This window comes from Lepus europaeus, chromosome 13 (genome assembly GCF_033115175.1).
Source record: "Lepus europaeus isolate LE1 chromosome 13, mLepTim1.pri, whole genome shotgun sequence".
Taxonomy (NCBI): domain Eukaryota; kingdom Metazoa; phylum Chordata; class Mammalia; order Lagomorpha; family Leporidae; genus Lepus; species Lepus europaeus.
The window spans coordinates 23,992,463-24,008,065 of NC_084839.1; the positions used below are offsets into that span (position 1 = coordinate 23,992,463).

Consider the following 15,603-nt stretch of genomic DNA (forward strand, 5'->3'; position numbering starts at 1 on the left):
TTTGTGGGCACTGGGGGAGTGAACCAGCGCACAGAAGATCTGGCCCCTCTGATTTTCAAATATATATATTTTTTAATTTGAAGATAAATAAAAGCTGTCTGCAAAAGACAAAAATAGCCCTTTTGGGGCGGGCATTGTGGTATAATAGGTAAAGCTGCCGCCTGTGACTCCAGCATCCCATATGGGCAACAACTCAAGTCCCAGCTGCTCCACTTCCAATCCTGCTTCCTGCTAATGTGCCTGGGAAAAGCAGTAAAGATGGCCCAAGTGCTTGGGCTCCTATACCCACGTGGGAGACTCAGAAGAAGCTCCTGGCCCCAGCCATTTTAGGAGTGAACCAGCGGATGGATGCTCCTTTTCTCTAATTATTTCAAATAAATAAATAATATAAAAACAGAAACAGTCCTTTTGGTAAAACAAGATACCAGTGTCAGCCTGCATCGCACCCACCGAGGAATAGCTTCCTGTGTTCTGTGTGATTGTCATTAACTATTAACAATCTCCTGATCTCCTTCCCTCCTGATAGGTAAGATTTGATATATTTCTTTAAGAAAAAAAGAAAAAGCAGCTCTAAGTATGTGCCAAGCACTGTTCTAAGCACAAGTAGTAGCATTCTTTGACATTTATTTTTAGATGACCCTTTCCTTTAATTCCACTCCCCTACTCGCACACTTCCAAGAGGGAGGTCACGTGATGGTGCTTAGCATTGCTGCAAAGTTGTTTCACCCCAACCCTTGGCCGTCCAGTGCAGGAGGACACTCCCTCGCACTAGGCAGCCCCTTGGAGCTCTGCACCTGCATGCTGCTCCTGCGATGGCTAACCGGCTGCAGCCAGCTCAGTAAACGGCTGGCGACTAAAGCATCCACGTACAGGTAGTTGAAGCTTTTTTGTGTCTGTTCATTCACCAAGGGAACGGAAGTGAGGGCAGGTCGGTGCACCTCAGGGCTTGCAGGTGGAAGGGCAGGGTTAGGTTCCCCATGTTGACAGGTGCCTGTGATGCTGTGGCAATCTAGACAGTGGAACGGTCTGAGTCCGGATGAAATGAGTGAAGGGAAGGCTACAGCAAGGCCAGGAGGCATTGCGCCACCTGGGGGAGCCGACTGGAATCGCAGCGGAGATGCAGGAGCTGGGTGAAGAGGTTCTGGGTGATGACAAGATACCAAGGCCAGGAGAGTGGAAACTGAGTCCGTGGTGTGGGGCCTTGAGATTGGGAGGATGGAGGCTGATGACAGTGGGCCAGAGGCCGATCTGGGGTGGGGGATGATGGATTCATTTTCCCGTGATTCCTACCGGGTGCTGTGGGCCACCTTTACGGAGGTGTCACGGAGCTAGGGGACTGCAGCTGGGTACGGAATCGCTGAATAAAAGCACCGATGTGTGCGGAACGGGCCCCTCCATCACCACCGCATCCCAAGCCCTGGAGCAGTGTTGAGCGCATAGCAGGTGCTCAGCAAACACTGGTTAGCTCAAATCAATGGAAAAGTAATTGGAGCTTTTAAAATCTTTGTGTCTTAATTAGCTCACCTAGAGAATGGAAGTGGGGAGAAATGAGGAGAGAGCTAAAGCCGGACTCAGAAGAGGCCGCAGGAGAACTCGGGAGAAGGCTCTCCCAGACCCAGCATTTCGGGAGCGTGAGGTACGGGGGAGCCCTTGGGAGCGGGCCGAAGAGGATGGAGTCCAAGCAAGGACGCGGTCACAGTAGCTGTCGGTGCGATGCTTCGTGGCAGGGAGGTGGCTGCCACGTGTCTCGGGGTCACTTTAGGGGCTGAAGCCATTTGTCAGGAGGCAAGGAAGACAGAAGTGTGGGGACTGGGACCGGAAGAGCCTAGGAAAGTTGGGGAGTGCCGGAGTGAACCCACAGAGTAAGGGCAGCATCCCAAGCAGGGCCCTGGAGGAAGCCCGGCATGGTGAATGCGTGGCGGGCCAAGGCGGCACTGTCCAGGCGGCCACCCTTGAGAGCCTTAGCCCAGCAGCTGCCTCCCTGAGATGCCCCTGACTGCTCAGCCATCGAGTGCGGCCGCAGAGCCACCCAGGAAGCCAGCGTCTGAGAAGCCGGTCTGTTGGCCCACTGCTGGGTGCTGGGGCCAAGGAGGGCTATGTCTCGGCTTTGTACTGACCCAACAGCCGAGGACAGGCTGCCAGCCCCACGTCCATCTGCTCGCGTCCTTCTGTCCGTTCATGCCTCACCAGCAGCACTGCAGGGCCTTTACCCAGTGCCCGGCTGCGCACTGGGCCTGGACAGGCAACCGAGGCAAGGAGTATGCCCTCAGCAGGGCGCCCCCGCCTCACCGCTGCACCTCCCAGAAGCCCTGTGGGGCCCGGGCCTGGCCTGGCAGGACAGGGAGGGGGGATGGCGAGAAGCAGGCCGACTTCGTGGTCAGGGACAAGCAAGCCTGTGCTGCAACGCTGGAAGCGGCTCCCTTTAGTACGCCTTCTTGTCTTTTTTATTCTCTGGGTTTGGTTCCCTTGTGTTTCTCCCCAGGTTCTTAGAATCCTTTTTCAGATTGACAGCCCATCATTTTGGGGTCACAAGGAACAGAACGGAGTTGGGTGTGGGCTGCCTCTCCTGTCCTCGGGCTGCCGTAGTAGCTGGAGTGCAGGTTGACTGGGATGAGGGGCCTGGGTCAGCGCACAGGCAGCAGCAGGAGAGGGAAGGGAGGCTCAGGCCCCCGCAACCAGAGACCTGCTCCCCACCCCCTCTGCCCACATACCTTCCCTCGCCATCCCAGCAGCAGGGCCCACTTGGAGGATCGCGTGTGTTCACGGCTGCAATGGGCAGCTCCGGCTCGGCCTCACTGGGAACTGGCGTGGGAACTGCCCAGCAACTGGAGGCATTGAGCCGGTGCTGATGGGATGGCCAGGGGCACTCAGCCCGGGGAGAGGGGGGTCCCTGGGAACTGTTGGAGCCCTTCAGCTATAAAACCCTTAAACACAGTTCCTCACAGAGGGGCCGCATCTGCAGGAAAGAGGCCCTAGGTCCTGAGATTCCTCCAGACTTCTGGCTGCCTTGGCTGCTACCATGGCACAGGCCTCAGGAGGGCGCTGCTCCCCTCAGTCAGAGAGGGCCCTCGGCTCCTCCTTCAGTGGGGCCTGCCCTGAATCCAGGCAGGGGCAGGAGATGGACAGAGCACTGGCACCTGGTGGCTTCCAGTGGGGGCCCCACCTAGTCCATCACCTTCACCTCTGGCACTCCCCCCGGGAGCAGCCCATGGGGGAGGCAGGGCCCAGCCTCTAGCAGGAGGCCCTGGAATCTGCACCCTCCTGTCCTTTCCCATCTGGCCCTGGGCCTCAGGCGCCCCTTTGACCACTCCCCCAACTGCGTGGGTGGCAGGACAGCCCCGGCTCTCATCACTGTGGCTGGCCTCTCCTCTGGCCCCCTCCTGGTCTGCTCCTCCCCAGTTCACCTGCTGTGGAGAGGCCAAGAGGATATGCCCAGCCCTGCCTTGCCCTCCCACGGCTCCCTTTGTCCCCTCCCCTTCGCCCAGCCCTTTTCCTCCCCCTCCCCCCACGGGCGTATTTTATCATCCCAGAGGGCAGGGGCTCTGGGCAAGCGTGGAGGGGCTGGCTTGTGGGCCACTGGGGGAGGCAGGCAGCTGTGCAGATAAGAGGTGCCTGGGCTCCCAAGGGGGCTGTGCTCCTGATCCCCCTGCCCACCCCTGTCCCTAACAGACAGAGCAGTGCCTGAGGTGGGCCAAGGGGCAAGCGGCAAGGGCGAGGGGCCAGGAAGTTCCCGAAGACAGAACCCACTGACTGCCGGGCTCGGGTGACCAGGGCAGGTAGGCCCGTTCACCTGGAAGGTGCAGTTACCACTGCCTGCCCCACAGTCCCTTGTGGGCTCCCTAAACGTCAGTGGCTGTCCCTGCACTAGGCCCTCGTTCCCCAGAAATCTCCCGCACCCTGGATTCAACCCCAAAGCTAGCTCTCATGCCTGCCCTCCATACACCAGGCCAGTCACTCCGACGGCTTTGCCCATAAGAAAGCTGGGATGCAGAGAGGGGGGGGAGCTAAGACCACAGGATTAGCAGAAGGCAGAGTCGGAACCAGGGAGCCTGACCCGAGCCCCGGCACTGGGCGAGCAGGTGCAGCAGGTGCCGGAGAGGAGCCAAGTTCAGGTTTGCTGAGGCACACGTGGGCGAGCGCCGGGCTCGGCGCTGAGCCGTCACTGCTGGCTGACTTGAGGAAGTTCCTTTCCTTCTCGGGGGCCTCAGCTTCCTGTTGCTCACCTGGCAGGGCTGTGGGGCGAAGGCGATGGGATGTGCCGGGGGCTCCTGATCTCCCAGCATTCCCCAAGTGCAAAAGGGGCCAGTGCCAGCGCAGAGGACGGAGCCATGGCTGAAGCTGCCCACTGCCCGCATCGTCCTCTTCCCCACCCTCCTTTCCTGTCCTCCACTCCTCACTCTCCCCACCCCCACCCTGCCGCTCAGGGCCTGTAATCAATGAGACGGAAAATGAGAAAGTATCAGGAACTAGCAAAGCGTGGCAAGCAGCTGGGGTGTCTTTGCCTGCCACCGGCCTGAGTGAGCAGCCCGCAGGCTTCACCACAGCCAGGGCCGCTGGGCCCAGCCTGACCGGGCCAGGCTGCCGGCTGCACAGGTCATGGGGCCGATCGGCCTTAAGAAAAGCAGTACAGTCTTCATGTACTGACCTGGCAAGATGAGGCCAGGACATACAGTTGGGGCCTAAAAGCAGGTTACACGACCTCACCTATAAAGTGATCTCATCATGTTGCTGTGCAGAAGTGGTGGGATGTGCACAAAGATGTGGGGGTGGGGAGGAACAGACGCCAGCGACACTGATGAGCAGGGGACAGGGGAAGCTGTCCCCTTCATACACACTTGCTACTTCATATACGCTGCCTTTGTCGGACCCTCGAAATGAGCAAAATAATTTTACAATAAAGACATTTCTGTTATGGGACGGGGCTGGGAGGGGGCATCACAGACATAAACATGGGCTCATGAAGACGTCTGTCAGTGTCTGCTCCAGGCTGGAGTGACAGCAGCCCGGGGAGGGGAGGCCGGGTAACTCCTGCCCATCCAAAGCACTGGCTCTGAAGTCGAAGCACAAAGGGCTTGATTTTTTTTAAAGAGAAAATCAACAATTCCTTGATGAGACTGGTTCGTAAGAACCAATCTGTCCAAATCCATGGTTCTGAAGACAAAGGGGACCTGGGTGTAAAAGAGGCCCGCAGGGGCCCAAGCCCACACCTGGGCTCAGGGTTGGCGTCCCCACTCCCAGGCCTGAGGACCAAGCCCACGTGAGCACTGGGGTCCAACCACTCCCCAGAGGCCCCAGCTCCCCTCCAGCCAGCCCGAGGCACCCTGGCCTGCTGGAGCCTTTGGCGGGAATGACTGTGAAGGTACCCTGGCTCCTTGCCTTCCGGCTCTCCTGCAACCAAGCCCAGGGCACAGGGGCCGCTCCTGGAGGCCAGCACTCAGGCTCCGTCCCGCAGGGAAGCTGGGAAGGTCATTCCAGCTCCCAAATGACACACTGGGTCTCCCGTCCCCCTGCGGAGGATGTGGTGAGATACAAGTTTATTGGTGGAGCTGCAGCGGAGTCCTCCCCCTCTCTGGGACGGCTGAGGGCACAGCACCAACGGAGGGATGGACAGACATCCCCAAAGGGACATGTGGTCAGAGCACACCCATAGACACCATAGCACAGCCACACAGGCACAGACACACACAGGCCACAGCACCAAGAAACACACACACAGAGAGACAAAACCACGGGCTGACACAGGGACAAAGTGCAGGCTTTGGGGCCCCTGCATAGACAGAGCGAGAGCCATGTGGGGAGGGGGCCCCTGCTAACCTCCCCTAGGCATAGGCACACGGACAGCACACAGACAGGCAGAAGCCCCAGCCGGCCAGCCGGCCAGCCTGCCACCTGGACAGGCGCACTGCACAGCTCACGGCTCCGAGACCTGGGGGGCAGGGACTGTGGGGCTTCCACCTCCCTCCATGCTCCTGAACCCCCAGCTGTGCAGCCTGGCACCGGCCCACTCCCCACGCGCACACTTTGGTCTTGCCCACTGGGCCTGGGGCTGGGGCTGGGGCCGGGGAGTTTGGCAGGTGGAAGGAGGGAGAGAGGAAGGGGTATGGGCCCAGCTCAGCCCCTTCTCCGTGATCAGGGAGATGGGTGCTGCAAGTCCGGGGCTGAGTCCTGGGCCTGGCAGTGGGGTGAGGGCGGGACCGCGGCTCAGGCTTGGGGGGGCTCCCGGCACCGCAGACACTGGGCCATCTCAGGCCGGTACTGCTCCACCTGCAGGGTGCAGCTGGAGAATCCAAACCGGGAGTGGAGCCGGGATGAGGCTTCAGCCAGGACGGCTTCAGGGTCAGCCCCGGAGTCTGTGGGGGAGCGATAAGAGGCAGCATTGGTCCCCGGGGAGAGTCCAGCACAGGCAGCCGCCTTTTCAGCCGAGATAAGGCCGGAGGGAAGGGGCCTAAGGGCTGCACGGCCTGAAAGCCAGGCGTGAATGGGGAGCTTGCTTTCTCGCTGCATGGTATGAATGGCAGGAATTGTCAAGGCCAGCGTGGGAGGGGCTTGGAGGGGCTCGCCCGACCAGCCACGCTGACACACTGAGGCTGAGCCCGCCCCGCCCGACCCGCCCGACCCGGCTAGTTCCCTCTCCTTTTCTGCCTGCGGCACCCCTCCACAGCAGCCGCCACCTCAACTGCTCAGGACAATCCAGATGTTACATTTTCTGTCCCATGGTCCCCTCTGGGTACCAGCAAATATCTCACAGACTGTATTTTTGGCACGCAAACTGTATGCCCCTGATTGCTTCTTGCATCTGGAAGAAACTCAAAAACCCTTTGTCAGCTCCTGAGTCACCACGGATATTTTAACAGTGGCATCGTAATGTGGATATCGTTCTATATTGGGCTTTTTCTCAGCGTTATGCCACAAACATTTTTCCTAGTTGCCATACAGATTTCATAATCACCACTTGCAACAGGGATGCGATTCCCACTGCAGTGATGTGCTGTGCGCCCATCACCTGACCTGCAGGGACTGGCAATCACTTAAAGGGTCGCGGGTTCTCTGTGCTGCCTCAGGGAGGGTGACCTTCCCCAGAACACGGGTGCCCAGGCCCCTTGGTCTCCAACCTGTGTGTGTGTGTGTGTGTGTGTGTATGACACAGAGACAGACAGAAAGATCAAGACAGACTGAACCAGTCCTCCTAATCCAAGCTCCTGACCCATGTCGGAGTGGGGTGGGGCCGCTGCGGACTCACCGATGGCCAGGTGTGCAGAGGCAACGTGGTAAGTGAGCGTCAGGGCCCACAGGTGCAGTTCGTGGGTGGCCCGGACTCCTGGCACGGATAGCAGGGTATCCCGCACAGGTTCAAACCCAATGCTGCGGGGGGTGCCTGCAAGCAAAACCCCCAGGCCTTACTGCCAGAGCCCCTCTTCCCAGGGCAGCCCCACCCCAGACTCCTCCTCCCCATGTGTGCTCACTTAGCCTGGGACACCCCCCACCCCAGCCCCCTCTGCTTGGATTCTTCCTCTCGCAATAGACCCATAACCCAGGCCTTTTCCTCACACTCTCTCTGGAGACCTGAAGTGGAGTGAGGTCAGGGGGCCCCGGGGTGGGGAGCGCTGGCGTCTGATTCACCTTCCATGAGGATGCGGAGAACATCTCGGAGGGTGGGTGCCGTGGAGCCGAGGGCGCAGATGGAGAAGAGGAAGGTGCTGATGGGGTCAGCCGCCTTGTACTGAGGCTGCGGAGAGGGCCCTCAGTTCAGGAAGCGGGCCCTTCAGAGGAGGACCTGGGGGGCCCTGGGCACCCTGCAGAGGGGAGAGGGCACCTGCCCCAGGGCGGGGAGAGTCCAGGGGGCTGGAAGGTGGGAGCAGAGTGGGGAGGGGCAGCCCAACCGTGCTGGGAAAGATGGATGGGAGCTGCTGGGAGGCAGGCTGGGGCAGGCCCCAGGCAGTACCTTGAAGTAGATGAGGATGGAGGCAGCTAGTACCCCAAGGCTCTGCAGGAGGTCCCCCAGCACGTGCACAAAGGCTGCCCGGACACTGGTGTTCCCCAGGGGAAGGGGCTGTGCAGACTCCTCCTCCAGCGGCGCGTACTCTGGCCCCCGGGACCCATGGCTGTGGGGGGGGCCAGCCTGGTGCAGCACAAAGGCCATTCTGCGGGGCAGGCAGAGCAGCTCAGCGCAGGCGGCCGGCTCCTGGCCTCCTCTGCCCCTGCCACGCCGCCTCCTCTCACCTCCCCAGTAGCCCTGTCTCCACCTATTTTCCCAGTCCCAGGGAGAAAACAGCATGGTCCAAGACAGACAGATAGCGCAGCCTGGAAGAAAGAAGACTGGCCATAGCGCCAGCGCCGTGGATTCGGATCCTGGCCCTGCTACTTCAACAGCCAACTGGCTCGGCCAAGTCACCTGGTGTCCCGTCGGGAGCCACTTCGTGCATGGACAACAAGGGATGATGCTGCTCCTTCATGGGGTGGGGGTGAGGACAGCCCCGATACCCAGAGGGCTCTCAGTCTAGGGGCCGATCCCAGCCCCTGCCCGCAATGCTAGGACACACAGTGGGGTGGATCCAGGTTTGATGGGGAGGAGGCAGCCAGCTTTCCCACCCAGGAGGAGGAGCCCTTGCCCTGAGGTGCACAGAGCATGGCCCCATGCTAGAACGTACAGCAGGTTGGCACAGACTGCGATGCTGGCGGTCAGCAGCATGGCGCCACCCTCGATGTGGTAGTCGCTGTGCAGCAGGCGAAGGAAGGCCAGGTACAGGAGGATGCCAGTGACCATCCAGAGGGAGACCACAGAGGCCAGAGCCCCCAGAGTCTCTGCAGGGGGACAGGAGCTGTTAGAGACCTGCTCAGGACCCCAAGAGGGTCCCTCTGGCAAGATGGGGGCGGCCACTGGGTCACGCCAGGGCCTTACCTGAGCGGTGCCAGCCGAAGGTCATGGTGCGGGTGGCTGGGCGGGTAGAGAGCCAGAGGGAGAAGAGGCTGCCCATCATGCTTCCCACGTCCGCCAGCAGGTGGGCGGCGTCAGTCATAATGGCCAGGCTGTGCGCCAAATACCCACCTGTAAGGTGTACAGTACACAGCACAGCACGGGCAGGGACCCAAAGGTGAACAGCGCCTCTCTCGGGGGATGGGCAGTTCTAGTTTCTTTTCACTCAGCCGCATTGTCTAGTTTCTCCACAATGACACGTTTGACTTTACTAACCAGACAATGGGGTTTTTAAACACCAGTTAACAGTGAGAAGTCAGCCCCATCCACTGGTCCAGGCCTAGGCCTGGGTCTTTGTGTTCTGTCCCTCACTGCCTTCCACTTGCTTTAAAAAAAAAAGAAAAGAAAAGAAAAGAAAAGAAAGAAAGAAAAAAGATTTGTTTATTTATTTGAAAGACAGAATTAGGGAGAGAGGTAGAGAGAGAACAAGAGATCCTCCATCCCGGTGGTTTACTCTCCAAAATGACCACAACGGTCAGGGCTGGGCCAGGCGGAAGCCAGGAGCCTGGAACTCCATCTGGGTCTCTCAGGCAGGTGGTGGTGGCCCAAGCACCTGGGCTGTCATCTGCTGTTTTTTCCAGGCACCTTAGCAGGGAGCTGGATCAGAAGTAGAGCAGGCGGGACTCGAACCAGTGCTCACATGGGATGCCAACATCACAGGTGGTGCCTTAACCTACTGTGCCACAATGCCGGCCCCTGCCTCCTACTTCCTGAGACCTGGGCACGCAGGAATGCCTTCGGGGCTAAGGCAGGTGCCGGGAAGGTGGGGCTGACTTACCTACCACCTCCCCGGCCATGAAGACGAAGCACACGGCGCAGGCGGCGTACAGCTGCCTCCGCGCCTGCAGCCTCTCCGAGGTGAGGCCCGGCGGCGGCCCGGGGTCCCTGTGGCAGTGGTGGAAGGCCATCTCCACAGCTTTCGGCTCCTCGGGGAGGGGCTCTGAGGGTTCTGTGAAGAAACTGTGGCAGGCGACATGGCTCAGCATCGGAGACCCAGATGGAATTCCAGGCTCCTGGCTTCAGCCTGGCCCAGCCCTGGTCAGCAGGCTGACCTGCTCACTCCCAGGTGCTCAGTCCCCCAGGGCATCTCGCACCCTTCCCAAGGCCTGGTCCTACATGGGAGCTTGGACAAAGGACCCACGAGACATGGGGGCCAGCTTCCTTCCACACACAGCCAGAGAACCTCACAGCTGGGAACCACCTTGCAGCCGGCGAAGTTGGACATCAAATAAAGGACAAGTGCGAGGCTGAGACAGGGAGTGGACTTAGGGAGCCCACGCAGTTTCTGTGGCAGAGCTGAGGCCAGACCCCAACCAAGGGGATCTCTTCCGACAGGCACAAGGAATGCACAAGGAGCAGTCTGGGAGCGTCTAGTGAACAAGACACACGTGTGCCCCAGTCCTACAGCACATGGGTCAGGGCAGTGTGAGTGCCCTCGGGGCTTGGAGATTCAGTCTATGCAGAAAGTCAGGGAATGAGAAGGGTTTTGATAAAGAGCAGGTGGGTGTGCCAGGGAGGCAGCCTGGAGGGCAGGTGCTATGACAGCATGTGGGCTCAGCACAGGGGCCTGGCCTGGTGAGCCTCTTGCCAAGACCCCTTCCCTCTCTAGCCACGCAGCTGAAATGCGTCCCTTTAACAGGGCGTAGAATACTGGGACCCAGAAAGCCCCAAGATTCCTGGTATAGAGAACTGGCCAGGTTCCAGAGCTGGGGTTGCCATGGGGAGGGGGGGGGTGCAGACTTCAACAGCTGGGGCTGATGGTGGTAGGAGCACCGGGTTTGGAGTCCAGTGGACACTAACTGGACCTCAGTCTAACCATAAGCACCCAGCAGCTACCACCTCAACTGCAAACTACTCTAAGCTTCCCTTGACAAATGAACAGAGCTGGGGCCTCACCTGGGAGGCCAGAGGCTGAGCTCTGGCTGACTGAGCTGTAAGTCCATTCTGGCCCAATTCTCACCCCTACAACCGTCCCACTTGAGCCCCAGCTAAGACAGCCTCTTTCACAGAATAAAGAACTTAAACAGAAAACACCGCCCTTGACATACTGCTGGAGGTGGGACAAGAACACTCATGGGTGAAAGCGACGGCTCCAGGTAGAAAGGCGAGCACAGTGGAGCGGGGGAGGGGTGCCTGGGGCCCTCCAGCAGGAGAAGCTGCCAGCCAGGTGAGCCCAGGTTGGAGGGGGGTGTGAGTAGGGAAAATCCAAGTGCTAGTAGGTAGATTCATCTCTTCCATTTCAAAAGCTCCTGTTCCGGGGCAGAACTGGCTGCGATGTGGGGTGTACTTCCAGAGGGGCTGGGGAGATGAGGGTGGCTTTGAAACGCAACCTCGTTCATTCAGTGAGGTGTGGCAGGTGAGGCACACACAATGCAGCCTGGTCTAGGGGTGGGGGGAGACAGATGTGCAGCGAACGACCGACTACACAGCGAGAGGCTGGTGCGAGGAAGGCTATGAACAAAGGATGGGGGGGGGGGGCCCAGGGCAGGGAGTGACCAGCTCTAATGGGGGCAACAACTGGACAGCGAAGACGTGCACACAGAGGAGAAGCTGAGGCCGCGGTGGAGGAGGTGCTCTGGCCCCCGGGAAGCAACATCCACAGGGTTTGCAGCCAGGGTTTCAGAGAGGTTCAGGGGGAGGGGCCGAGGAGGAAATGACCGTCTCAGAGGGACACAAAGGCGGATGCGTGGTGGACTCAGCACCTATTTCCCCAGCCCTCAGATGACCTTGCTGATGGGAGGAGACGGAGGGGTCTAGGCCAGACCAGGCCGGAGGCTCCCTGCGCAGAGGTTCAGAGGAGGGGTGGGGAGTCGGGGAGAGCCTCTTCCAGAAAATGCTGCAGGATTGGGTGACCAATGGTCATACGAGAATGGAGACCGGATGGGAGTCCCAGACGCGGGTCTGAAGAGCAGGCAGAGGCTGGGTAGCTCTGGGTAGCTCTGGGCAGCGGGCAAGCCCCCTCCCGGGCCTTGCAGACACAGCCCAGCCAGTCATCAAGGTAGCCACCCATCAACAGGCTGCCCCCTTTTTCTGCATAGATCGGGCACTAAAGAAGGCTTGGTGGTGGTGTGTGGGTGTGTGAGTGGGGGGACATTCTGCTTAGAGAGGAGAAAAGGCGGCTTCCTCTCTCCTGTTCTCTCCCTCTCTCTCTCCCCCCTCTCCCTCTCTTCCTCCCTCTAAACCCCCAGCAAACAAACAATGCTGTGTGGGGGAGAGGGGTGTTGTGGGGAGGGAGAGGGGCTGAAGCACAACCAAAGAATACGGAGAAGAGACCCTGGGGCCAGGCGAGCCCCACAGCTGCCCACCTCTGCAGTCCCCTGCGGGAAGCAGAATTCTCTCCCGCTCCCCCCACCCACCCAGGTTAAAGGCCCCCCACCCAAACATCGGAATCCACGTCAGAGACAAAAGGAGAACGGCGGCGAGACAAACGGGGAGATTGGAAAAAAGCCGAAGACCCTGCCAAATTCCGGAGACTCACGGACCGTCGGCCCCATACACAAAATGGCCAGTGGAAGGTGGCCCGGGAGGCCCCGCGCGGCAGCTCCGAGGGGCAGGGCGGCCGGCGGGGCGCGCGGGCGGTTCTGCGGCCGCCCCCGGCCCGCTGTCCCCGCCGCTCGCGCCTCATTTCACACCTCGCCGCCCCCGGCCCCGTCTGTGCGGAGCCGGGAATACCCCCCGCCGCCCAGACCGCACCTGCTCCTTCCCTGCCGCCCCCTCGCCTCCCCGCGGCCGCCGCCTCCCAGGCGCCCGGAAGACCCGCGGCCGAGCCGGGCCCTCCCTCCGGTCCGGGTGCCCACAGCTGGCTGCAGCTGGAAGGGGCGCCCGGAGCCCGGGCGCGCGCGGGGAAGGGCCGGGGGCCTCGGCGGCGAGGTGCGCCCGCTCCGGGGCCGGGCAATGCGGACATCGGGGCAGCCGGCTCGAGCTCCGGCCCGACGGAGCGATAGTCGCTCCTGGTAAGTCCAAGGACTGGAAGGGAATGGGGTGGCCAGGAGCAGGCGGAACGGGCCGTGGGGGTAGGAGAGCGGGGGTCGGGGCTGGAGGGGACAGAGTCCGGCGCCGCGAAGCCAAGGGAAACGCGGTGCATTGGGGCGGCCGGCGGGGTCCGGCGCCGGGGAGACAGCGAGACGGGCGGATGGCGGAGGTGGCCCCGGGGCTGCCCTACCTCTTCAAGCGTAGGCCGCCGCCCGCGCCGCCACGGTCCCGGGGGCTCACCAGGCGAGTGGTCTCCGAGCCCCCTGCCGCCAGAGAGGGCTCCATGTCCCCGCCGCTGCCGCGACCGTCCAGGCCCCACCGAGGGGGGCACAGGCGGGGCCGGCCCCGCGCCTAGTCCGAGCGGCCCGCCGACCCCCGTAACTCCCCGCAGGGTCGTGGGGCCACCGGTGTGGAGGGAACTGCGGCGACTGTGGCGCGCGGATTCCGAACCGCAGGTCCCGCGGCCGCCGGGGCCCCGCCCAGCGTGGGGCGAGCTCCTCAAGTCCCGCCTCCAAGCTCCCCGGCCTCCCTCCCACGCCTAAGCCCCGCCCCGGGAGCCCCGCCCCCATGGCCCGAGCCCCATGGCCCGGCGCCCGAGTCCGGTGGGGACGGCGGGAGCGCCCCACTACCCGGGTTCTAGAAAACGCCCCGTGGCGGTAGCCCCTCCCCCCGAGAACTAGTCTCGCCCTCCGCCCCGCTCCCCCCATCAGTGACAAGCGGAGCTCCTCCAGGCTGGGGATGTCCCCACCAACCTTGGGCCAAGGGACACCCACCCTCGCCGGCCTGCGCGGGGGCATCGCCCAGCCACCCGGTCTCCCGCGGCCACAGCCTTCGCGCCGAGGCAGAAGCAGGTGACGGCCGGGAACCAGAGAGAATGCGGGTGCGTGGTGACGCGTCCGGGAGAACTCCGGGGCCTCTGTGGAGTCTGGGGTACGAATGCACCAGCAGACTCCGCGGCCGCGCTCCGTACCGCCAATCACCGTTTATTTTTAATTCAAGGAGCTGAGCGACAGTAGGCTTCCTACTCTCCTCCAACCCATCGTTGCTCGTACCTTCCGGGTGAGTAAACTGAGTCCCAGGAAGACGTGAACAGGACGTGGCGGCCCGCAGTGGAGCCCCGTCCCCCCCCCTCCCTCCCTCCCGGCCCGGCCCGAGGCGCCGCACGGTCCGGTCCCAGGCTGGGGCACGAGCCCCTGTTTCTGGAGGGACGCTGAGTCGGCTTAGCGGCAGGTAATTCCTGCTTCCCGCACCTGCAGCGCCTTCCCTCGGGGACCTGGGGCCACCTCGCTCAGCCTCACCGAAGCCCGGGGACCGCCAGGACTCACAGCAAAGTCGGAGTGAGTGGAAGCTTCTTCCTGCCTCTAGCACCTGCCGCCACTGTGGAATGGAGGGGGTGAGAATTGGATTGTGCATCTGAACTGTGACAGTCTGTGAAGAGGAGGCCCGTAGGAGGAGGGGAGAGAGGGAGCGGGCAAGGGGAAACGTGGAGGGTGGGAGTGGTTAGTGAGCCTAGGCAAAGAACCCAGCGGCCGCATCCTTCAGAGCACACTGCGTGTCCTGCGAATAGACACCTACCCTAGACATTGTTGTTCCAAACAATAAGATCGCATGTGCACGTCCAAAAAAAAAAAAAAAAGAGCATGTGCCAGATAGAGTGGTTGATGGGGAACCCGGGAGAGCTTCGCGGAGGAGGTGAGGCTTAAACGGATTAGGCAAGCTGGGCGGCGGGCTGGCTGTTCCGGCGGGGGAGAGTGCCGCTGGGCCCGCGCCAAGGTTCGCGGGCGGCAGGTGCTAGGGACCTCACTGCGCGGCGGCGCCGGGCAGAAAACGCACGCCAGGGTCTGCGCCGCGCCGCGCCCCGCCCACGCCCCGCCGGGCTGAGCCTGTCCTTTTTCGCCCGCCTCCCTTTCCCTCCGCCGAAGCCCAGCCGGACGAGAGACGGAGAGGCGCTTTCGCCCTCCAACCTCTTCTAGGGGCGTGGGGCCTCGGCGCTGTCCTCGGATCCCAGAGGGAGCGAACTCTGGCGGCGAGAGGGGAAGCCACCATCCAAGGTCACCTTGTGGACCCGAGTCTGAGCCAGGGTGACACTCAGACGTCTGCTGGGCGATGTCGGGGCACTGGGCACGTCCCGCCCAGCGCTGTCGGCCTTCTAAGCTCGGCGTCGGGCCTGGGGCTTCCCAGTCAGCGCCACAGAGTGAGAGTACGAGAGTACCGCGGCCAGGGAGGGCTGGAGGATAGGCCCTACGCAGGAGAAACTGGCTTCTCGGCACGTCCCAGCGATGACGACAACAGGGGCAGAACAATGGCTTCCTCCGGGAGGTCCCTGCCCGGCAGGCTGCTGCTCCCGGAGGGTAGCCCTGAGTGCTGGGGGTGGGGGCAGACGCGGGCACTGCCCACCCCCAAGCCAGCCAGGAAGGGCAAGGGGCTGGCCGGCAGTGGGAATACCAACAGTTGCCTTTGCTTAGAAAAGCCTGGCCCCAAGATAGGGTGCCTGCACCTGTACCTCAAAGAGCCAGCACGTGGCCCTGTTGACTATTCTGCAAAGGGTCCTGTGCAGTGCCAGGCCTGAGGAAAATCACTCCTGGGCTGGAAGGTGGCCTGGTTGAACCCTGGCCTTGTCAGAACTGTTCATCCAACACGTACTCTGGCCATGCACC

The 15,603-nt window shown here is 61.7% G+C and overlaps 1 protein-coding gene and 1 long non-coding RNA gene across 2 annotated transcripts; one reads left to right on the forward strand and one right to left on the reverse strand.

The window, feature by feature from the left end:
- Nucleotides 1-6,065: 6,065 nt before the first annotated feature.
- SLC30A3 (solute carrier family 30 member 3) lies at nt 6,066-14,330 on the reverse strand. Its single transcript, XM_062210166.1, has 8 exons — nt 14,272-14,330; nt 9,753-9,934; nt 8,900-9,046; nt 8,649-8,802; nt 7,943-8,141; nt 7,621-7,726; nt 7,241-7,375; nt 6,066-6,350 (listed from the first exon to the last, which is right to left on the reverse strand). Exons 2-8 carry the CDS (start codon nt 9,880-9,882, stop codon nt 6,202-6,204), a joined length of 1,020 nt encoding a protein of 339 aa, XP_062066150.1. The 5' UTR covers nt 9,883-9,934; nt 14,272-14,330; the 3' UTR covers nt 6,066-6,201.
- Nucleotides 13,670-14,323, forward strand: LOC133773027 (uncharacterized). Its single transcript, XR_009867851.1, has 3 exons — nt 13,670-13,826; nt 13,946-14,005; nt 14,203-14,323. It is a non-coding gene; the product is annotated as an uncharacterized LOC133773027 (long non-coding RNA).
- Nucleotides 14,331-15,603: the final 1,273 nt, after the last annotated feature.